The sequence below is a fragment of the Dioscorea cayenensis genome, chromosome 19 (genome assembly GCF_009730915.1).
Source record: "Dioscorea cayenensis subsp. rotundata cultivar TDr96_F1 chromosome 19, TDr96_F1_v2_PseudoChromosome.rev07_lg8_w22 25.fasta, whole genome shotgun sequence".
Taxonomy (NCBI): domain Eukaryota; kingdom Viridiplantae; phylum Streptophyta; class Magnoliopsida; order Dioscoreales; family Dioscoreaceae; genus Dioscorea; species Dioscorea cayenensis.
This window is the reverse complement of record NC_052489.1, coordinates 27,533,715-27,558,075: the sequence shown is the minus strand read 5'-3', so window position 1 is coordinate 27,558,075 and position 24,361 is coordinate 27,533,715. Positions and strand designations below refer to the sequence as shown.

The 24,361-nt window shown below is 33.5% G+C and overlaps 1 protein-coding gene, 1 long non-coding RNA gene and 1 other non-coding gene across 5 annotated transcripts; 1 reads left to right on the top strand and 2 right to left on the bottom strand.

Annotated features, from left to right (window-relative positions):
• Positions 1–219: 219 nt before the first annotated feature.
• TRNAE-UUC lies at positions 220–293 on the bottom strand. The gene has a single exon. It is a non-coding gene; the product is annotated as a tRNA-Glu (tRNA).
• A 1,125-nt stretch (positions 294–1,418) lies between these two features.
• On the top strand, positions 1,419–15,219 carry LOC120283737 (molybdenum cofactor sulfurase). Of its 3 annotated transcripts, none has more exons than XM_039290465.1 (22): positions 1,419–1,575; positions 1,653–1,751; positions 1,852–1,910; positions 2,184–2,344; positions 2,638–2,795; positions 3,189–3,315; positions 4,002–4,104; positions 4,204–4,249; positions 4,789–4,827; positions 4,917–5,073; positions 5,973–6,075; positions 6,928–7,044; positions 7,189–7,266; positions 7,386–7,487; positions 8,280–8,373; positions 9,459–9,569; positions 10,477–10,541; positions 11,082–11,233; positions 12,217–12,371; positions 13,419–13,564; positions 14,354–14,464; positions 14,910–15,219. In XM_039290465.1, the coding sequence occupies exons 1-22, from the start codon at positions 1,470–1,472 to the stop codon at positions 15,060–15,062; spliced, it is 2,442 nt and encodes an 813-aa protein (XP_039146399.1). In that variant the 5' UTR covers positions 1,419–1,469; the 3' UTR covers positions 15,063–15,219. The 3 variants fall into 3 exon arrangements, with proteins under 3 accessions (XP_039146399.1, XP_039146398.1, XP_039146397.1); XM_039290464.1 differs by having other exon boundaries at positions 12,139–12,371; positions 13,422–13,564; XM_039290463.1 differs by having other exon boundaries at positions 12,139–12,371.
• A 389-nt stretch (positions 15,220–15,608) lies between these two features.
• LOC120283738 lies at positions 15,609–18,763 on the bottom strand. The gene is made up of 4 exons (XR_005543336.1): positions 18,559–18,763; positions 18,449–18,472; positions 16,774–17,079; positions 15,609–16,290 (listed from the first exon to the last, which is right to left on the bottom strand). It is a non-coding gene; the product is annotated as an uncharacterized LOC120283738 (long non-coding RNA).
• Between the last annotated feature and the right edge of the window lie 5,598 nt (positions 18,764–24,361).

Sequence of the window (24,361 nt, the reverse complement as noted above, 5' to 3'; positions counted from 1 at the left end):
CAATTTTCCGCGAGGTAAAAATCGCGATCATTTTGGTCTATCGACATCGGCACTGCAGTAGGGGTGTTCGCCTCGAGTGTCGAGCGTAGGCTCCTCGAGTTCGATTCCCATCTCAGACCCCACGTGTTCGTCCTTGGGTTCCACGCTTGTCGTCTTTCTTAAAAAAATAAAAAAAAATTAAAAATAAAAAAAAATCGGAAAATAAATTCCACAAAAAGTTTCCATTGCCGGGATTTGAACCCGGGTCGCCTGGGTGAAAGCCAGGTATCCTAACCGGACTAGACGACAATGGACCTTGATCATTGTTGATGAATTTAATTTTATATATGAAAGATTTTGTACTGACAAAGTTTGGTTATTATTTCTTCAACTTTTAAAATAAAAATATAGTCACTTTGATTTATAAACTGTATTTATTATTTATTTATTTTTCATCTTCTAAGATGGCACAGTTTCGTCATTCAAACATGTAAGCTGAAAAATTAAACCATATAAATTTATTTCAAAATTAAATATCTTTTTTTATTAGAGAGACTAAAACTAACCATAGGCCCATAACCCCATTTCAGAAAGCATCCTATTTTTTAGCAATGTAGATTGAAATTCATGTTTAAATTAGTAACAAAGATCCATGGAGAACCAAAAGATTGGATTATCCTCTTTTCAGTCTAGGTCCCAACAATAAACTTATATATGCAATAATGCAATACAAATTTAAGCATTAATTTATATATGGTAAGCGAACAAGTTAAATCCAAATAGGGTAAGGAAAACCAATTAGATCTCTCAATTTAATTACAAATTTTTTTTTTAGATACGTAATTATTAAGTTCAAAATATCCGTTACTAAATAAAATTGAGATTAAAATTTGAAAAATAATGATTATAAATATTCTCCCAATTTAAGTAACAAATTTTTTAAAATCTAACTATTAAGTAAATGTTCTCCCAAATTAAGTAACAAAACTTTTTTTTTATACCTAATTATTAAGTCCAAAATACCGGTTACTAAATAAAATTGAGATTAAAATTTGAAAAATAATGATTATAAATGTTCTCCTAAATTAAGTAACAAATTTTTTTGTTATACCTAATTATTAAGTCCAAACTACCAGTTACTAAATAAAATTGAGATTAAAATTTAGAAAAATAATGATTATAAATGTTCTCCCAATTTAAGTAATAAATTTTTTATTTTGGATACGTAATTATTAAGTCAAAAATACCCGTTACTAAATAAAATTGAGATTAAAATTTAGAAAATAATGATTATAAATGTAAAGGGCAAATCAGTAAAAATAATATTTATACAGATGTAGAAATAACGCCGTTAAACAGTATCTTGGAAAAATCTATGTACGTACGGTTGAGACTTTGATCTATAAATACGAGCACTGGAGTCAAATTGTCAGAGCTCCGACCAGAGAAGGGAAAGAAGAGGACTGAAGGAGGGTTCTAGGAGAGCAGCCATGGAGAAGGAGGAGTTCATGGCCCAGTTTGGGGAGGGATATGGATACCCTAATGCTCCCAAGAACATCGATGAGATCAGAGCAACTGAGTTCAAGCGATTGCAAGGTGTTCTCTCCGTTGAATTCTTTCTTTTGATTCAATTTTTTAGATTTTTTTTTTAATTTTTTATTTGAATTTTTTAGGGTTGGTTTATCTTGATCATGCTGGGGCTACGTTGTATTCGGAGTCGCAGATTGAGGCCGTCGGAAAAGATCTCACTTCCAATGTGTTCGGAAACCCACGTATCTTTGTTATTTGATTTTTTGTTGTCTTTTCTCTCTCTTTCTTTATTGATCAAAGTTTTCTTATTTTGTGAAATTTCATGTGTTTTTCTTGATTTAGATAGCCTGAGTGATTGCAGCATTACGACCTCTGATTTCATTACCGCAGCTCGGCAGCAGGTATGTGTCTCCTTGCTTTCTAAATCCTAATTTGATGTTGAAAATTAGCTTTTGTCTTTATTTGAAATCCTTTTCTTGGTTGAGATTTTCTTAAGAACCTTTTTCAATGAAGTTTCACTTTGTCAAGGAAAGCTTTACGTTTTGAAATTGGATTCCATCTTGTCTATTGAATTTGCACATCCCTTGATAAGGGAGGAGGAAATATATGCCATTTGTCTTCAGTAAAGTACTCAAAATACATTTACTTTCTTATTATGGCTGTTGTTTTATCAGGTTCTTGATTATTTTAATGCGTCTCCAAAAGACTACACATGCATATTTACATCCGGGGCAACCGCGGCTCTTAAACTTGTGGGGGAAGGCTTTCCTTGGAGCAGAGAAAGCTGTTACATGTATACAATGGAAAATCATAACAGTGCCCTTGGAATTAGGGAGTATCCTGCCTACTTATGAACGTGTGTTATTTTTAAAGAAAATATTTACACTAAATTGGCTGTCTTAACTGTTACCTATGTATGAACTTGTGCCATTATTATGCTTCTAAGGTTTTTTGAGCTTTGAATTGATAGAGGGTGAAATCAAATTTTCATTCAGTTTTTTAGCTCAGGAAAGAAGGTATTGTTGCAGACTGTTTTCTTTAGTTTTGAAAACAGGTTTATTTTTCTTATGTGTCTTCATTCTGTTAGAACATTTTCTCTGTTATTTGGTTTTCCTTATGAATCTCTAGATATGCTCTTGAGAAAGGAGCTACAGCTCTTGCTATTGATATTGAAGAGGTCGAGTACCCAAGTATACAATCCAAAACTCATGAACCTCGTTTTCAGTTTTTTAAACATTCTTTGCAGAGAAGAGCTGAAGCCAAATCTTCAAGCAGTGATCTGAATGGTAACTTTGTATGTTATCTTTTGTTTTTGCCATTTTATTGGCTAGAGTTTCTTAATTTCTTATGTTGAGTCAACAGTAAAATGTTCACCTTCCCTTTCAGGGCTTGTTCTTTTTTATAGTATGTGATAAATTTAACTACATGTGCAATTGAAATGTTAGGATGCAGGTGCATTTATTATCGATTGAATCCCAGGATTTGCTGTTGGATCTTGTTCAATACAATGGTAGTCTAGAGAAACCAGTCCTTTGTAACTTCACCTATGTTGCTGTCTTTTCAGAAAAATGCTTTGATGGGCGCTGTTGTTGTTGAATTGTTTGTATGTCATAAGGAAGGTCTCACCTTCTTGTGTGGGATGTTGAAGTTATTTAGCTATATTGTGTTGTGTTTTGCAGGTCGCACGTACAATTTGTTTGCTTTTCCTTCAGAGTGTAATTTCTCTGGCAGGAGGTTTCATCTTGACTTGGTGAACATCATCAAAGATGATCCCGTAAAAAGTTTGGGAGGGCTTTTGCATGGCCGGTAAGTTCTGGTTTAAATTATATAAGTCTTGGTCACAAGATATTGCATCTCAAGCATCGTGCTATTCAATTAGCATTAGAGTTTGAAATTTTGTTCTATTTGTACCATTATCTCCCTCTCCACATAATATTTAGTGTTGATGGAGATCACATTTGATATCATGATAGTTAATTGTTTTTATTTAGAAAAATGAGTATAATAGGTTTCTAACAGATTTTCCCAATACAGATTTTAAAGTGATCTTTGTTTCATGAGTTTTACATTCACTCATAATACATAAGCTTTCATGGGAATATTTAGAGCATGTCTGGTAATTGAGTTGATCCTTGTCAACTTTAGGCTTTGTTTATGTTCATTTTATTATGGCTAGTTTCTCCCTATTTTTGTTTATGTCTGCAGTTGATTTATTCCTTGTCGCGTGTATGCTGTATGTTTTTCTTTTTTTGTGCTTCCTCTAGATCAGCATTACTGATTTCAGGCAAACAGTGCTGTTTAGGCATGTTGACATCTTAACTCATGCCCAATACCTAGCTTTAAGATGTAGATGGTTGTTTCTCATGATCTCTTTTTGTTTAATTTGTTTAGCCACGACTATCTTGGCCTGTAAATTTTTGTTTTCTTGAAATTTGAGAAGAATCTCAACCTCATGGGCATTATTTGTGCTATTTTTTCACATTTAAATGCAGGGGATCTTGGATGGTCTTGATAGATGCTGCAAAAGGATGTGCAACTGAGCCTCTAGATCTAGCTAGGTATCCTGCTGATTTTGTTGTCTTTTCTTTCTATAAGGTATATCCAAATAAATATGTTGATCCTTGGAAATTCTGAGCAATCCTTTATTTATTATGGCCTCATTTTTATTTTATTATTACTTTTCTTTCTTTTTAGATATTTGGCTATCCAACAGGTTTGGGGGCTCTCATTGTTCGAAATGGTAAGCTACTTTTTTGTATCTTTAGAAGTTGAATTTCCTTAATGCAATGCATTTAAAAAAATAAAAAATATCCATCCTATATGATTAGTGATGCTAAGTGATTAAATTTCACGAGTGCCCCAGTTTTCCTGTGCTTGTGGCTTTATGGATTCCCATGTGTGGACCACCTCCTACACACATCAACTACTATGCAAAATTTCTTGTATTATTACATTATCTTATTTCTTGCATGGGTTCAAAATGTTTTTTTTTTTGTAACCACCTCAATTTTCATACTCATTCCTCTCTGTCTTAATGATGCTTATTTAATTTTTTCACTGGAAATTTTTTAGTGCATTTTAGATTTTACTTATGAATAGTTGATTCATATGTTTATTTTTATCTTACTAGAAAATAGTGACATTCTTGATTGGTTATATTAACTATTGAATTAGCTTGTTTTTTTTCAGCTTTCTTGACAAAATTCTTAATGCCAGCCTTTTTCCTATTAAATGATAACCTTTTTGTTTTCTGTTTGTTCTCTTCAATTTATATTGCAGAGGCAGCCAAGTTTCTTAGGAAAACATACTTTAGTGGAGGTTTGTACTTGCTTATGTGTTCTCCTGATCCTCTAAGGGATACATATACATCGCATTCTTAACTTTTGTATGCTCTCCTCATCCTACAGGCACGGTCTCTGCTTCCATTGCTGATATTGATTATATCAAAAGAAGGGATTCTATTGAACAATTACTTGAAGATGGCACTGTCTCGTTCCTGAGCATAGCATCAATTCGTCATGGTTTCAAGATAATTAATACACTAACTCCCTATGCTATTGATCGGTATGTTTATTCTTAGCTGTCTTCCCAGTTGATCTAGTGGAATACAAATTCATATTCTGTTTTTGCATCTTTTTTGTTTCATTTTGTACTTACATATGCACAACTCTGAGTATATTCTTCTAATTTCCTTCTTGTTTCTTAATAAAGCACCTATAAATGATACTGCCATTCGTCATGAATAGGATTTCTCAAGATTGGAATTTAATCCATAAATCAAATTTGGTTTCAAGATAATTAATACACAAATTCCTTGTGCTGTTGATCGGTATGTTTTCCTATAATGTTCTTACATTTTTACTGTTCCCTTATGTACTCGACATCTACACAAATATTATATATCCTTCTTACTCGCATAAAAGCACTCTAAATGATACTATTATCCGTCATGAATGGTAATTCTCAAGATTAGGATGAAGTTCATAAATCAGTTTGAGTTTGTATTTGTATCATTTAAATTTCCAACTAATTGTGGGTTTGCGTTACTGTATACTGTATGTGTTCGGGAAGTGGAAGTTCTTTCCAATTTTTTAGGTAGACTGCACTGGCTCAAAAAGCTATACTTATAGATAATGATATTGACTGTTGTGGACCATAACGTAGACTCCTGTATAAAATTGAGCTTTTAGCAATCCATTACCACTCAACATTGAGCATATTCTAATTGATGCCGTTTGAGTGTTTCTATCTCTATAGTTTTTGTCTCTCGTCTGTGCCTTTTCACTTTGGTTGAGTTGCCTCCCTTACTTCTTAAATTGTATAATGATGAAAATTTTGGCTGGCCAATTCAACTACTCGTACTCCCTGTGGAAGGTCACCTATATTTGAAAGCCATGTTAATTACTTTGGTTCTTGTCTTATATCTGTAAAAGTTCTCACACGTTCAATTTTTTTCCTTGAAGCCATACAAGATCCCTTGCTACTTATGTGAGAAATGCAATGATAGACTTGAGGCATGAAAATGGAAGAAGTGTTTGCAGACTTTATGGAAGAGATTTGACAAAGGTCAGTTCTAGTTACAGAGGAACTTGAATCCTTTGTTTATCAGTGATTATTAAATGTGGATCACTCTTCATGTATACATTTAAAAAGTGGTATATGTCTAACATAGCTGTCCGCTGTTCTTTTACATTTTCTGTGCAATAACCTTTTGGGCTTATCACATATTGCATTTAGTATTATTGATTTTACAGTTTCTACCATATTTCTACCTTATCTTTTTCCTTGGTTGTGACCGTTTGATGAATTCTGTTCTCATTCATGGATTTTTTCTAGTTGAGCCTTTGTAGAGATATTTGGGAAAAATTTGACCTGAAGTATGCAGGTATGCATACTATGGAATTCTCAAGTTATAGAATAAATTACAATGAAATATGGGTTGAAAATTACTGGAGAAAGAGTTAGAAAAGAACTTTCGTTCAAAAGTGTTTGGGAAACTATGATGTATATATATCATGCGGCCTTCAACTCTTCATTTATTATCTCTTGGAACTAATTGTGAAAAGAGCCCCATGAATTTCCTTTGGAAATAATGATGTTGGCATGCCACCAAATTGAGGAGTTGCAGCTGCTAAACCAATCTTCCTATTGCTTGACAATAAATTTTGATTTTTGGCTGTTTGATTCCTATGTTTTGTTTTCAGTAGTTTGTTGGCACAGATAACTTGTACATCAATAATCTTAAGCATATGCATGTAGCTAATTGCTCTTAATGAGTCATCCTATCTTCCCACTAGAATGTGCACATGATGCCCCAGTTGAATTTATCTAGATCAAGCAAATAGACTGTTTTGTAATCTTAATGCTGGTTTATATTTATAATTGCAAGGCTCATCTCATACTTCTCAGTAAAATTAGGTATCACTGCATGATGTGGGTCCAACAATTACATTCAACTTGAAAAGGGCAGATGGATCATGGTTTGGATACCGTGAGGTTGAAAAAATAGCTTCTTTGTCTGGCATTCAACTGCGGGTAAGAAAATTGACTTTTTTAATTGTTATCAACCAATTTTTCCGTTTTGCATTTGTGTGTTTTCCTAGTGTCGTTATTGTAGAAATAATTAAATGGAATATAATGACCTTGTTTTTGAAATAATTGATTTATTTCTTGCTGCAGACAGGTTGCTTCTGCAACCCTGGTGCATGCGCTAAATATCTTGGTCTATCTCACTCTGATCTTCTTTCGAACATAGAGGTATCATGTGGTACTCTTTTTTCCCTGAGTTGCTTTGTATTTCAATTGCCATTGACACCCAAGTACAAGAATTTGGATTTTCATGATTAAAAACCTTGTATGAGATTTGTACTTTTCAGGCAGGACATGTTTGTTGGGATGATTATGATATATTAAATGGAAAACCAACCGGTGCTGTTAGAATATCATTTGGTTATATGTCGACATTTGAGGATGCCGAGGTAAAACTTTTATATTGATCTTTTTGTGTTGCAGTTGCTTCTTTAGTGATTGACCAGTCATGGCTTGTTTTTTTCTCCTTTGTGAATTGCTTTTCTATCTGTGTAATTAATTTCGCAAACTCAGAAGCATCCTCTTTTATGAGCATAAATGTTTATCATATTTTACTGAAATTATGGTGATGTCTTTCATCTTTAATACTGTATGTGTAGGATTTATCCTGCTGTGAAGCTTATAAATGGTACCATGCAAGTTCTAGTGGCAGAAATTATGTGTGGCTCATGTTGTTACTGTCTCTTCCTAGGGGAAGTCCCTCAAGGCTCCATCTGTTATTTCAAGGATGTTTGAAAATTATAAACCTCTAGTATTATGGATTCCAATTCGATCTCCTAGTGTTACAAAATTTGGACACATTTTGTGGAATTACTTTGTTGAGGGACATAGTCAATCCAACACCTTAACAGGTGCTAATAATTTGTTTAGTTTGTGTTATTTTGTTCCTCTTCCTATTTTTAAGTTATTGCCTATTGAAGGAGTTTGAAGATCACATACTTTGCATCAGGGGATATAGTGAATTCAACACCTCAGTGAGCAATGATAAGAGGGCTGATTGCAATTATGCTAACTTATGTTGGTTCAAAACTTTGAATTTGGAATCTACTAACTTTCAGGTTGAAAGTATAGAATTTTTCATCACTGTTATAAATGTATAATAACTATTATTTTCTCTAGTTATTGTTTCCTGATATGAGAATTTTATTTTGTTCACATCAATTATTATGTCTATTTTGCAGAAATTTCTCAGATTTATTGTAAGCTATTTTGTTATGAAACCAAAGTTTCTCGAGGATAGATACCTTTTGAAGACAAAGGAATTTCCATTTGTAGGTAAAGCTCCTTTTGTGCTTAATGTCATTTTGTGTTACAACTACCTTGTGAATTTTGTTCTAGAGTTAATGGTCTTTTGATGTGAATAAGTGATTTTAGTGTTTTAAGATTGGTCTAGGATGCAACCCTATCTTAGTTACACCAGTGATTGTGTTGAGATGAGAACCAAGGGAACTAGTTATGGAAAATAATAGCCAAGCATGTTAAGTGGGCTTTTGTCCATCAAGAACCCTGAAACCCCATCCCGGATCCCTCTGATGTATGTTCATGCGAAATGTTCACATGGTATGGGATGAGGAATTGGTTTATTGCTATGGTGGTGTACACGTTTGTGTCTTCTATAAGACACATGTAAGAATACAGTAATTAGATTGAATATCTCTATGTCTTTGCTGGGGCTTCAACCTTGGCACACCTCTTCCATTTTGCTTATAGGTAAAGCTGTTTGGCATGCCATTAAATTGGAATGGAATTGCCAAGTTGTTATGAATGGTATTTTTTTTCTACCTTGTACAAAAGTGTAAGGCTGTAAGCATAATTAGATTTTATTTTATTTTTATATTGTTAGAACTTATCTAAATATTTTTGACAATAAAATATGCTTGGTTGTCTTTTAGACCTTGAGAAATCACCTGAAGTTCAGGAGCATTTCATACTATTGGAAATTTCTACTTGTATATCAATTTCTCATTGTGGAATGTGATGCTTTGACTTCATGTTTATAATGAATTTAGAACTGCATTGTGTGTAAGATATTGCATGCATGCACTCATTGTAGTTATGTATTGGTAGACCTAGGACTGATAATGCTTTTTAAAATGAGGTATATCGCATTCCTGCATTCATTGTGGTTGTGCCTTACTAGTAGTACTTTAGAAAAACAACCATTTAGCTGGTTATACTGTGATCGCTCCTTGTTTTTCATCTCTATTGTATTTCTGGTTTTACAGAATAAACTTTTGCTATTATTCTCTTATGCTGGGTCTGTTACAAATTTTTCAGCTACTATCATTATCTATTCTTTTCTTCTTTGAAGCAACATGCCTTTTTTCCCCCAGTTTTATTCAGTTATGTGTGAACTACAGAAATTGGAGGGAGGTATTTGCAAACAAATGTTCATCTGAAATCCATCACAATTTATCCTATAAAATCATGTGCTGGATTTAGCATGAGCTGCTGGCCCTTAAGCAGTACTGGTATGTTTCTTATTGTTCTGAAAATTTTCATATGATCAAAATGACGACTTGAATTAATTATGCACCATGATTAAGATTTCTCTGCTGGTTACATGTTTCTTATTTCTCAGAAAACTTGTTGGGCTCATATGTTGTTATTCTGCCATTTTGCAGCACACATGCACTGGTCATGCAAAGTGGTTGTGTGAGAAGTTTCTGTTTCTTGAAGTGCATGCTGATACAATTCTTTAATGAAATTCACATAATTTTGTTGCCATTTGGCTTTGTATACCTGGAAATAATTACCGTGATTTGTTTGAATGATTTGCATTTGGGTTCTAAATTTATCAATCTGCTTATTGTGTTGAAGATGTTTAATTCTGATAACTAAAAGTATGCTTGTTTGGCTTCTGAGGATTGCTTTTACATTTTCTTTTATTGGGAAATAGTTGAATGACGATTGATAAAGAAAAAGAAGCACTGTTTTGAGCTTCTATCAATTGGCCATCATGTTTGACCTTACCAATAAGATAACTTCAGTGTGTTCATCATGGCACTCTTTTTATCATATATTTAGTTGTTATGGTTGACAAGCTAGCAGTTGTTAAGTTACTTGATTGTATTCATATTAATTCTTCGGTAAATTTTGGCCAAATTTCAAATGTATGGTGGTTGTGAAAACTGAAACCTAAATTTTTTTATTGTGAGTTCCTCTCCTCATATGTTTTATGTCTCACCTTATATCGAGATGCAATATTTGATCTATACTGCTATGCTTTTCCATAATTGCCATCATCTTCTTTATGCTAGTCCATATGGTAGTAAAAAAAGAATAGCAGCATATCAGAAAATTAACAATCAGGGATTAAAATCCTACTTTGGAAGTTAATTTGATTTATGCTTTTAATGCCTTCAAATGCTTTACCAGGTCTGCTCTATGATCGTGAATGGCTTTTGAAAGGATCAAATGGTGAAATTTTGACTCAGAAAAAAGTTAGTATGGTGATCGGGAATGCCTTCAAAAAGTTAGTTTGTAAATAGTATTAATGTTTGTAAATACTTCCTTGTTTGATTGCATTATGATCATCTTTACCATCCAGGTTATCTAATGCTTTCTTAATATGCAAATAATACCTTTTGCTTTCCAAAACTGTGCATCAGACTGAAGAAGGGAAATTGTCTTTTCCTTTTTTGTTGTTCTGCACTTGTGGCTGAACTTGGCTAGCAAATTGCAACTTTTTTACGTCTAGAACTTGTACATTGAGGCATTCATGAATCTCTTTGTTCTTCACAATCCTCTTCTTCAACCTTTTTCTATAACTCACATTTGTGATAAACAACAACGGCAGAGACTTGATGCCAAGTATTTGAGCTGCCCCTTACACAAGTAGATAATTATAGTTGGTTAGTAACTTGGTCATTACTGGTTATGATTCATTAGAAGCTTCTATCCTTGTTTTACAGTTTGAAATGGATCACTCACCTTTTGCCAATGGAGGCTGAAATTTAAAATCATCCTTATTCTGCTTGCAGGTTCCGGAAATGTGTTGCATTGAGACATTTGTTGATTTAGGGCAGAGAAAACTTCATGTGGAATCACCACGATGCAATGAGAAATTGCAAATATCTCTTAATGAAAATGCGGAATATGGTTTAAATGAAGAAATGGATGTCTACGGCCAGAGGTACCATAATTTACTTCTTTTATTTAGGCCATTATTGTGTAGTTGCTACTTGCTAGTGTTTGTTTTAGGCAATGGTATATACTGTTTGAAAATTATCTTTTGTGGATGCATTTGTGGTTAACATGGATAATTGACTATGTTCCAGTTCATTAGTTAATCGAAATGTTGAATTTGGAGTGTACCCTGTTTTACCAAATTTACCCATTGCAGTACATGTCACCAAATTATAGTGTGAGTGATGTATAATTGCTAACATGTACAATCACCATGTTCAGTTTTTGTATCCAAAGTTTTTGAGACCAAACCATCTCTTATCATCATTACACCCCCCCCACCAATGCATCATGATCGCACCACCAGCACTGTCACCATTCCAGCATTAGTTACATCAATAGCTGAAATTTTGATATGTAAAAGGGACGTGCGACACGTGTCTATTTTGTTTCCCTTCTGTTGTATAAAAACCTTATGTATATTCACTGTTTCTATCATTTCAAGATTGCAGTTTCCCAACTTCAGTCACTAAATGACCTTTCTTGGTTGTTTATTTCACACATTCCATCTTTTTTTCTTTTATTTTTTGTTTGCATATACAGTGCAGCCTTTCAAACACTAAGAACTTTGACATGATTTTCATTATTTGGTTTTCTTACGTTGTTTTTATTTTGTCATGATAATTTTTTTTTGTGCTAAACCATATTCTCGGCTAATCACGGTCCTATCGTAATTCAGAAGTTATGTAGTGCTTTGTTTATCAGAATCCCAATGTGTACTGCACAATATGAAAGCCATTAGTTATGATAGTTTTGTTGGTCTTCCTTATTGTAATGACTTATTTCAATAGGCCTTTGCACTTTCCAGCATTTATATGGCTTTTCTTTCTTGGGATTTTCATGTTGATCTAGATATAAAGTCCAAAACTATGATGGCAAAGTAAACACGTGGTTCACTAAAGCCATTTCTCGCCCCTGTACCCTTGTTAGATGTTCAAGTTCCAATTACCGGCACTGTTTGAGAAAGGGTGGAAGAGAAGACCTGTGCAGAGATCTACAGTGCCAATTAAATTTTGTAAATGAAGCACAGTTATTACTAATTTCTGAAGATAGTGTCAGCGACCTCAACGACAGATTGAAAAGAAGTATGTTCAACTCAACTTTTTATCTTATGATAATACATAGTTTACTTAGTTTTATGCAACTAACTTGATATAGGTATCTCCAAAACAATCTAATCAATTTTGCTTGATGAATTTTAGTTGTTGCTTGTTGGTTGTCTGCCCTTACTAGTTAATATATCTTCTATTGAAATTGTTTGGTAAATCAATTTGCCTGAAAAAATGGCCATGCTATATTCGTTATCTCTGACAGAAAATGCTATGTTATTATTTAAAGTTCCATGGGTATTCATAAATGCTATGTTATTATTTAAAGTTCCATGGGTATTCATTCAATAGTACGTGATTTTTCCATTTTGATTGGTGATCCAATACTTATAATTTTGGAACTTTGATTGTCTTTTTCCTGCTTATAAATAAGGGTGAGCAAACACTTCTAGAAATCTATATTGATGGATTTACTAGAAATCTATATTGATAGATTTAATTATGGAGCTTCTGATACAACGACTTTTGCAAATTGGCTACTACTATAATTTGAAATTGAGTATTTTTTGACATCTATTTTTGCACGTTCTGCATTGTTACACAATTTAAGAAAAGAAAAATTCTAACTTGGGAGGGCTTACTATAGCCAAAAAAAAACTCGGGAGCTGATAGAGGGGTTTACTAGACTCTGAATTACAGTATGCCTTTAAGCCCTCACTGAAGACTGCATAGCTTGTGATCGAACTTATAAAACTAAAAACTTTATGATCAACTTAATCTGGAAGATTTTGTTCATTTACTGAGAAATGTTGATTGTTGGAAATTAACTGATTTGAGGAGTGCAGGCTTTTTATTTATAATTTTGTTGTATTTTATTTTATTTTATTTTTCCTCTTTCTGACAAATGACAATGGACAATGAAGAGGCATATCTAAGATGATTTAAGAAAAAACTGAAAGGTGACTTTAACTTAAATTTACAAGAGAATAAACTAATTTGTGTCTCAACCTTAGACTCCATGTCCTCTTATGTTCTTGTTCTTTTAAGAAATGAACTAGTCAAAAAGTTGTTTTCCTCTGCTAGCAGACAGCCGAGGTGTGACAACTGAGTTTTATGAACCAGCTCCTATAGACACAATGAGATTCCGCCCCAATCTGGTTATTTCAGGAGCAAAATCATATGCAGAAGATAATTGGGCAAGTGTTCAAATTGGGGAGGCACATTTCGTTGTAAGATCTTCTAAGTTCCTTTTGTAATTTCCAAACAATTGAAGCTATATTTCCTTGCTGCAAGTTTGGCGTAACAGCTGTCAGCTTTTATTTGATATTTTTATACTTAATTTTCTTCTTTTAGTTTGTACCCAGAATAACTAATTTTGAAACATAGATACAGGGCCAACATTAGATACATTTCTACATAACCAGGATATAGTAAGTGATATTGTAATCTAGATGCAGGGTGGTTCTTAGATACAGTTCACTTACCCAGATACTGTCTCTGGCATTTAATTGCTGACATAGAGGCTGCCATTAGATACAGTTCTAGACAAACAGGACTTGTGGTAATAGACTTTCTTGAACATGCATGAGGTCCCAACTCCATGTGAGAATAATATTTTTGCTGAAGATCATTTACTCAACATGATATTTTTTAATGCTATTTTATATTGACCTTTAACTAAATAATTTAATGTTTTAAATAATTGTATATTGAAAATGACAAATCTGCAGATCTGGCCCAATAAAGTATACAATGACCTCTATAATAAACTTCCTTTCTTGATAGGCCTCAGTTGGATAGCAAAAGAAAATAAAAAACTAGGAAGACATTTGTTACTTTGTTGGCATTCCTTTGTAGAACCTGAAAATGAGAATTATATGGAGTTTGCAATAAGTGAAGCTACTTCTGACATTAATATATATATATATATATATATATATTAATCTGCATTCAATCACTTCCACTATTTCCTGTGTTAAAAGTTCCAGTGCAGAAGTTAAGTACACATTCATTTTCAGTCATTAGGTGGGTGCAATCGATGTCAGATGATTAATCTCCATACAAAAAATGGTGTAATCCAGAAATCAAAAGAACCATTGGCAACTCTGGCTTCATACAGGCGTACACAGGTGCGTTAAACTTGTGTATAATCTGAATAATTATGTTATCTTCTCAGATGAAAAAGATCACAGTATTTTCAAACATAGAAGAAAAAAATTTTAGGATGGGCTTCACTAATGTCGCACAACTACATTTGCCTTGTTCTCCCCTATCAATTTTTGCTTAAGCATGTTAACAATTTCAGCTGAAATCTTAATTATGTACTTCACAAGGTCATGATAGCAAGGTAATGCTGTTGATAAAATTTTTGATAAAAGAAAGTTGGGCAAGATTTTTTCACAAGAGCAATATTATTTGTATGAAATAGGTTTATCAATTTCCAATTCATTGATAATCATTAAAATTACTTTTGAGTTGAAAAGTCTGATTTTGGTAAACCTAGTTTGATCTTATGTTAGCATGCGTGTGTTATGTGCCAACTGCTGAATGCCAGAACTAATTTTATGGTAGCAGGGAAAGATCCTATTTGGCATTCTGTTGAGGTATGAGAATGGCAATGTAGAGAATGGGAAAGGAGACTATGAATATGAAGCACAGGAAAACAGATGGCTTCAGGTGGGACAAGAGGTGATTGCCCGTCCATTAGAAGCTAAACATGACAGCTGATATGGTAATAAATCTTATGATATATATTTGTGTGTTATCTACATGTGATTATAAGAATAATGTACTTTTTATCTACTTTGTTTATCTTATTTACCATCTTACAACTTAATAATGGTGAAATGGTGTGATATATGTATATTTAGAATAATTGGAAATATTGCCTCAGAGAAACCGCATAAACCTTGGTTGCTCAATTCGACTTTAATTTCTCTGTTACTTGCCCAGGTCTTTATTGTATTATTTGTTATTTAAAAAAAAAATATAAATGAATTAACCATAGATTCATTCACACACTTAATTACCTTTAGTATGGTTAGGGGGGTGCTTATATATCCGTCTCTAAAGTCATCCTCGCCGGTGAACCCCAAATGGAAAATGAAAGATCATTTAAAAAGAGGGTGTTTTTTTTTTCATTTTATCAATTTAGCAGCAGATTAAAGGGTGTGTATATACAAACAACGTTACATTCTCATTACAATTATGGTGTTCTACAGCTCTTTATTTTCTAAAATCAGAGTTGTGTACATAATTGTGCAAAACTGTGCATTTGGGGGGAAAAGTGAAAACTTTGTTTTCCGGAACATATTGTCATTAAAAAAATAATAATTCTTATATTCCATAAAAATAAGAAAGCAGAAAATTAGAATACGATTGGAACGAAAGACCGATGGAAAACCCCAAAAGAGTTTTTTTTTTTTTGTCTAAAGACTAATATATAGAAGAACTCATGGAAAAACCTGATTCTTCAATCCCAGTTCCTAGCCATCAAAATAGAGTACGAAGAATATCGCTCAAATCGAAATTAAAAAAGAAAAAAAAATCAATAATGGCCTTCAGAGCGGCAAAATTAGCCCTAAGGCGCCGCTGGGTACAATCACAAGGCCATGTGGGAGCACCAAGCGAAGGAGGAGAAAGAAAAAGAGATCTAGTAGAAGAAAGAAAGTGAGATGAAGAGCACGGATCGAGCGGCGGACAAATGGTGGGGGAATGAGATTCAGATTGAAAACTATAATAAGAATCGCATCATATGATGGATGATTATACATCGAATTCCATCAGATATCGCTTGGTTTTCGTTTCCACACGTCTCACCCCCCGCGTTCGCCACTTCAAGAACCTCTTCCCTTCTCTCTCTCTCTCTCTCTCTCTCTCTCTCGGCGCATCCCACAAAAGCTCACGCTGGTTCCAGATGCTCTTCTTTTATAGTACTTTTGTATTGTGTTTGGACCTAGGGTTTAATGAAAGTTGGTTAACGAGGGCATAGTGAATTTTTTTTGAATAAATTTTTCTTAATTTAATGCTTGCCTATTTGTCAAAAATAAATAAATAAAAATATAATATCCCAAATTAATCCATCTACTTTTCTCTCTTTTTTGGTCTCTCTACTCAGAAATACTCTCAAGTAGTCCATTTACTCTTAAAAATGATTCTACTTAGTCCTTTATATTCTAAAATAGGCCATTGTTTGTATTTTTCAAGATTTAAGAGACTAGATGAGAAAAGATTAAAAGTAGAAGGATTAAATTGAGTCATTTTCAAGAGTAGAAAAATTAGTTGGGCGCATTTCTAGATAGAGAGACAAAAAAAAAGAGATAGAAAAGTAGAGAAACTAATTCGGATATTATACAATAAAAAAAAATGCTTTTGTCCTTGCAACAAATGTGCAGTCCAAATTAATTAAAAAAAAATTATAATAATTAGGAAAATACACCTGAGATTGAGGACAACTTCTCAAGATTGTTTTCCATCCTCTTTGTTTAGCCCGCATTTGCCATAACGCAGTAAGTTTCTCTTGTTCCAGTAATGTGCCTTCATCTCTTTCCCTGGCTTCATCACATGTATGATGTATCCATCCCTGAGATGTCATCTTTTTAGCCTCAAGTAGCATCAACTCAGCAGTCGGCACGACGATGATCGTCTATTGTTTCTGCTTCTCTTAGCATCAGTTCTTCCATGTGGAGTTCAGTGAAACTCTTCTCCATTTTTTCATTGACGTCGGGATCACGTTTCACACAATCTGCATGTAAAAATACGGACGCATTAGTCATCAATTACCAGAAAAGGATTTGATCAAATGAACTACTACAATGCCACCAAAGTTCAAAATCATGTCCTGCCTTGTATCTTGTCACAATGAATCTCTCATGAGCTGAAATAGCACAAGAAAGAGACCATGCTGATGAGTGATAACCAAGAAGACCACATTGATCTTAATAAGACCATTTACATGAATATGATACTACAAATTTATAGTATGAAAATGAAATCCACAACTAGGATTACATGGGGCTATAGAAAACTACAAACAGAGCGTTCTTCTGTGGTACAAGGATGCAATCCGAAATATCTCCTCTATCTTAGAAGTAATTCACTTACTAGGAAACATGTTCTTTTCTTACAATCAGAATTAGTGAAGCATGTGTTACTACATTCATGGAAAATAATTAATTCTTTATCTTGTTAAAAAATAGTAATGCTTGTGAATCTGTTGCTATTGACTGCGTTAACTGGCCCAACAAATAAAGGGAAGCAACACACTGTACGAGTATTCTAAGTACATGCTAATTTTTAACCAAAAAATGTCTTATTCTTAACCACATAATGCCTTATTCTTAACCCCACCAAAAAAAAAAGTCTAAAAAAGGAAGGAGAGATGATTAATAAATAATGTCTAAAGATGAGCAAAATATTCTGATGGCACATGAGAAGAAGCTTCCATGATCAATAGATCAATGATGTGAGTTGAATCTAAAGGGCAATTATACTTCATTTAGACTGAGAAATTAATTCAATTGCTGTTCTCTGAAAAACCAACAAAAACTTCTCAAAGATTCAACTTCAGGGACAGAAAGCAAAAATAGCAGATTTAAATTCAACCTAACTTTTGCTTGCAGTTCTAAACGTGTCAAACATGATTATATTTTAAAAGAATCTAACAATTTCAATAAGACTGGCATCATTTTCATACTAATTCAAATTCAACAAATTCCAACTTTTCTTCCCTTCTTAATTAAAAAAAAAATAATAATAATAAAAAAATCAAACACTTCATTCTTTGACCAAAAATGTCAATCTCAATCATAAGTTTCTCTGTTCTCCTACAGATGCACAAATCATCCAATACCTTTTGCACATTTTTTTAATCTCAAGTATTGTTACTTCAATGACTATTGAAAAATCACAACAAAAACATGATCTAAAGTACTAGTCATAGAAGAACTCTGCATCACGTTTGCACCAAATTTCAACCAAATCTAAAAACCTCAAATCTCATTAGCAATCAATCAACCAATCAATCAATCAAGATCTCCACCACAAATATACTCGATGCATGGAAGTAAATCTACAGCAAAAAGGTTAGAGCAAGAAATCTAAAAGAAACAAACCTGACAATGAGACATTCCCCAATTCTGCAAAACAAACAAACCAAAACCAGTCATCAGATTCCATCAAACCAAAATATCAGATCTGAAGGTCAGGCAAACGAAAGATCTACCTTGAGGGAGTGAGAGGAGTAGCTGGGAACCTGGGAGGAGCAATCGCAAGAACAAATTGGGCATAAGGACGAGAAGTCACAGTAGAGAGGGCGAGCGCCATGGCCACCGGAAGGGCCTTGATGATGAGGCTAGGGTTTAGGGCTTCTGGCGAAGCCAAGGCTCCCGCCATTTTCCCTCTTTCTTCTTCTTCTTCTTCTCTCTCTCTCTCTCCAGAGAAGCAGTAGTATTCCATTTGCTTTATTTTTTTTCTTTTTCTTAAAATATAAAAATATTTTATGAAAAAAATTATTCTATTTATTAAAATGTATTTTATTCCATTTTTTTTAAATAAATGTATTCTATTTTTATTCAAAACATTGCTTTGTTGATTGAGTTTGATGATTCATCATTAGCTTAATTTTTTTTTTTTATTTTCACACCAACATATATTCAAATTTTCTTAATTTTTAAGCGTGAATTCATTATAATTTACTTGCATCTTAATAAAACAAAGCATCATCTATCTCTGCAAGGAACATTTGGTATGATATATATATATATATATTTTTTCCTAGGCATGCATATTTAAACTTGACTTCTCTCTATTTTTCAAGAAAGTAAATAAATAAAATAAATTAACCATACATTCGCAATCTTCCCTATGGGAATTAAGTACTTAACATCTTAAATAAAAAAAAATTGGTTTTTTTTAATTTATTTTATGGTTTCTCACAATCTCAATCACCTCCTTTGTTTTCTACGAGCCTCATAGAAATAAATCTTTTTTTCTACTCGTAAAATCACACATCTTCTACTTTTTTTTTCAAATTCTGCACATCAAAAATTGTTAAAAACAGGACTTCTACTATATTTTGGCACAAAAAATATCTAGAGGGTAGAGCATCTAAAGACATTTGGCCTGATCTTTTCACTGATTGCGTTGTGCCTTGGTCCTTTATTCGCATTCTTTCCTATATGTTGTAGCATTTAGAGAGGTCCTTCCACACAACTTCCCTAGAATCAATTTTGCCTCTTTTGTCTTCAATCCCAGGCTGCCTTAGTGATCAAGAGGATGTGAGAACATGGAGCTTGGAAAGTAATAGGGTTTATTCAGTCAAATCATTCTACCATTTCTTGGTGGATGGTGGGATTTGAAGTCCCCTTTATCCTCGCTTTTGGAACGTGAGTTATCCGAGTAAGATAACCCTCTTCTGTTGGCTTGCATGGGATAATAAAATCCTAACGCTCTCCAACTTAGCCAAGAAAGGATGCAATTTTCAATGTGCAACAGACACTTGTGTATTGTGCCACTGAAACTTAGAATCAACTGACCACCTTTTGCTCAAATGCAACTTGTCCGACCATATTTAGAATTTCTTTAAGCAAATCCTAGGGTTGTCTTTCCACCCTCAGTCCCTCTTCGAGATCCAGACTTCTTGGATCTCTTCTATTAATATTCAACATCTTTGGCTCTGGGATTTACTTTCGAGAGTCATTTTCTGGAACTTATGGCTCGAAACAAACAATCGCATCTTCAATTTGCTTGTTCTTAACACACAATCAGTCATTTCTAAAATCATTAAGATGATTTTCGTACTTGGATCTCTGTAGATTCATATCAACGTCTTCGAATTCCAGAAGATTCCATTCAAAACCTCAGGTACTCCCTAGATTTTTTTAGCGCTAGACTGGACAACCCAACAGGCTCTACGACTCAGCATTCGGTTTAGGAGTGATCCACTCCTACTTCCAGCTCGAGGTGGCCTCGGATACCTATTGGTGGACTTCGCCTTCGCAGTTATTTCTTTCCATCTTGTTAGTTCCGGAGGGGTATGCGTGTGTAAGGTAAATGCTCAATCTCACAAGAAATAAAAACACACACATGGAAGAGAAAGAAGACACACAAGTTGGTTACCTAATTCGGCACAACCTTGCCTACATTTGGGGGCCAAACTCGGAGAAACAATCCACTAAAAGAGGTAATAGAATAAAGAGTATAACACTCCCTTACTCACTCAATACAAAGAATGCCCTCTTGAGATTGCCTGATATCCACTCTCCTCAACCCTCACCAAAAGGTCTTTCTCTCGTGGCTCATCCTAAATCTTCAAGCAGGATATCTTATATAGACACACATACGTCCCAATAGATCCTCCTTTTTTAGACTTCTCCGCGGCTTCCTAACTTGGACACCTTCCAAAGTTAGATGTTGCAACACCCTGTTGCAACACTGCCCACCTTACTGAACATAACTGAGTTCGAGCCAGTTGCAACCGAACTTGCAACACCTTCAACCCTCCCGGTTCATTCAGCCCGCTTCGTAGCAGTTGACTCGTCTTGAGCTCCTCCTACCTGTAACTGCTTCCTTCTTCACATCATTTCAGCAAGCCCTTCTCCCGAGGGTCGCACCTACCAAGGCACACGCAATCATCTCACCAAAGATGGTCACTAAAGATCTCCCGATCTTCTCTCGAAACTTGGTCCAAGTTTGGTCTTCCCATATGATCTTCATTTGAATCATAGATAAATTGTTACTAAACTTGATCTCCTCTCATCCAAGTTTAGTCTTCAATATCTTCAAGTATGATCCCCAATCATCCATGCTTGGATCTTCAAATCTTCAATCAGACCTCAATTAATCTTCAATCAATCTCACAATATATGATTAGTCTCCTTGAATAGCTCCACCCATAATTAGCTTTAGATCTTGCTTCAAATTTTATTGTTAGTTATGGTCTTGAGAATCATATTGGCTTGCCCTTGCCTTTCTTAGTTTGTGTCTTCAAATAGCTTCACACCAAACTAAGCTCCATGCAATATTCATGATGATCTTTTATTCTTGCCAACAATAGATTATTTCTCTCTTTTAAAAATATATCTCTCATAAAAGGAGTTTATCAAAGATATAATTCATCATCTTGGTGATGGAACTTGATATATTTCACAATGGGATAACCACTATGAAAAGCCAAGATCTTCTTGATTGGAAATTATTTGGTAATAATATAAATTTAGCGTTAAAGCGTACCTGCACTTGAATCCATTAATGATGATGATTGGGTCTTGTGGTTTTTCTAACTGATCACACGCATTAAGAGGAGATGGGAACCCTAATTCAGAAAAACTTAATTCTGAATCTCAGATCATTGCATGCTGAGTCAGGGACCACACCCTATTTATAATAAATCTTTATGGGGTTAGTTACAAGTCTGCCCATCATAAACTTGACGATTTTGCCCCCAGGAATTCTACACACCATATTATTGTTATGTAAATCCGCACATCTAGTTTAGATAATTAGGACCCTATTCAAACTTTAATTAGATCACCGCAATCGAGCCCATTCAAAATTAAGTATGATAAGATATTCACAATTATAAACATTAGTACTGTACGTCTACACAACTTGTGCACATATATCCTTATATCCCTATATGATGTGTGGTCCACATCCCAACACTTGGACCTTATTAAAGATAGATAAAATCATACCTAAGATAAACTTGCTCTTAGAGATCATTTTTCCTTGATGCTCTTTCCAAAAATAGTTATTCTTCATATGAACCATTGAGAGGAATTTCTCTAAACATAGGCTCTCATCATGAACTTCTAGCCCTCATATCTTCATATGTCATGTCACCATGTGTTAGCCACATCATCATGCTTGACACCACTTCTTTTGCCAAGTCATCACTGTCACATTATCTCCCTTTGCCATGTCATCTCTTGGCTTGTCACATAATGTCAATCCGAGTCTTCAGACCTAACACATCTGTTTTCTTGTGCACTATTTTCTTATGTTTTGGGTGTGATGAGGTAAGCTTCACCTTTGGTGATTGCTCTAACATTTTGTTTGGTTGTTTTTACTTTCTTCTCTGTCTTTTTCAGCTTTTGTGCGGTCTGTACTTGTCTCTTTTTTTCCTAATAAAGACTTTAATTATTCAAAGAAAAAAATCTTAATCACCTAAATAAAAGATTACAGAGAATGAAATTCATGATTATGTTAAAAGGAGAGAAAAAAAAATGAACTACAAAACTTGTGAAAGCAATGGCAGTTAAGTTCTTGTTTTATATCTTTGGTTTTGATCCCATCTTTATATATTTTTATTTATTTCTTGTCCTTCATTTTGCACTTCACGCTGTAATCTTTTAATGAATGTGTAGTATATATATTCATGTTATTTGAAAACAATTGTAATGAAAAAAAATGTAATTCATGTGTACCAATGAATCTTCATTGTTTCATCAGGATATCTCTGTATATGCACTCTATCTCAATGTTCAGAATGAACATCATTAAAAAGGTTCACATTGATAATATGGACCAGTGTCCCACCATGCATTTAAATCACACAAGGGCATTAATACAGTTACTTCCTTGACCATGGACTTGGCATCATTTTTTTCAATATCTGAAGTAATGCACCCATGCAGTACAGTTCAAGACTTTAAGCTTGTATATATATATAAGTTATATTTCTTGACTGCTTCTGTAGTCAAGCCACCATTAATTACTTTTTCATCTCTATTTCATTCAAAGCTTGTTCACCAACCCTTAAACCTTAACCTTTTCCCTTTATTTCATTTTATTCTTTTAATTTTTTGGCGACCAATCAAACCTTCAAAGTAAAAGCTGAAGGTCCTTTACACACTGCCAAATGCAAGCAAAGAAGACAAAAGACAAAGGAAAAGAGATGTGTAATTGAATGGGAACATTCTTATGTATACTAAAGTGTCATGCATGCATGCATGTTACGTAAAGCTGTCTTGATTGATTGATATAATATTTAAATTATAATCCTGTTCTTGGATTCTAAAGTTTGGTATATACTATAGTGTTCTTCTTTTTCTTTCTCTCTTGACTTTTGAGTTACAAAGAGGCTAGTTATCATAAATACAAAAAAATGAGGGTGCTCAAGCCAAAGAAAGAAAAATTATTAATGATTGAGTTGGTTTGTGTCTGAGTTGTAATTCACTTAAATTTTTAGTGGATCGGTCATGGAGAGGAACACAAGTCAAAGTTCAAAGTTTGTTTAACATAACCCTCATTTGATTCCAAGGAACATTGATGTGAACATTCAACTAGTAGTCTATTATAATATGAATATTGAAAAGTACACTGAATGGTGGACGATTTTACTTTGACTAGTCAAATTTTTACCATTATTTTGTACTCAGTGGGTTGAATGCATTCCAAAGTACATTCTTAAGTATAATAATATATGTAACATGTATATTTGAATTAGTTATTTTGCATCATTTTTGTTTCTAAGTCTTACTAATTAATTGTATATATGTTATTTCATAAGTCAGATAAACACACGGGTTTAATATAGTCTTTAATGATTTTCCTTAAACAATGTGAATTTTTCAAAGATTTGGACAAACATATTCAACCATCAATTTTTCAATTAATTCTTCAAACTTGAATTCATCATCCATAATTCTTTTTTTTTTTCTTTAACTTTTTTTTTAATATATTCAATGTAAATGAAAAATATGGTAGCAATTTAGTTATATATCATTATCACACATTTCTGACCGAAAAGGCATTTAAATTGTTTTATGAAAAAAATTGCTTTCTTGAAAGTGATTTTAGATAAATGTTTTATTTTATTTTTTTTATTATTGAGACAATTTTAATTATATTTAGATGAAATACTTGATCCAAAATTATATAAATATTTTGAATGAAAATAATATATATATATATATATATATATAAACTTAAAAGGTAGAGAAGATTTTTTAAAAAAAATTAATCCTTTAATTAACAGATGGTGGTCCAAAGATATAACAACAAAACTTTTTTTCCCTCCCAAA

Excerpts from the sequence above, each read along its gene's own strand:
- LOC120283737 (XM_039290463.1), top strand. The coding sequence starts at position 1,470 with ATGGAGAAGGAGGAGTTCATGGCCCAGTTTGGGGAGGGATATGGATAC. Across the intron at positions 1,752-1,851 it reads CAATGTGTTCGGAAACCCAC|ATAGCCTGAGTGATTGCAGC; the intron begins GTATCTTTGTTA and ends TTCTTGATTTAG. Across the intron at positions 14,465-14,909 it reads CTTCATACAGGCGTACACAG|GGAAAGATCCTATTTGGCAT; the intron begins GTGCGTTAAACT and ends TTATGGTAGCAG.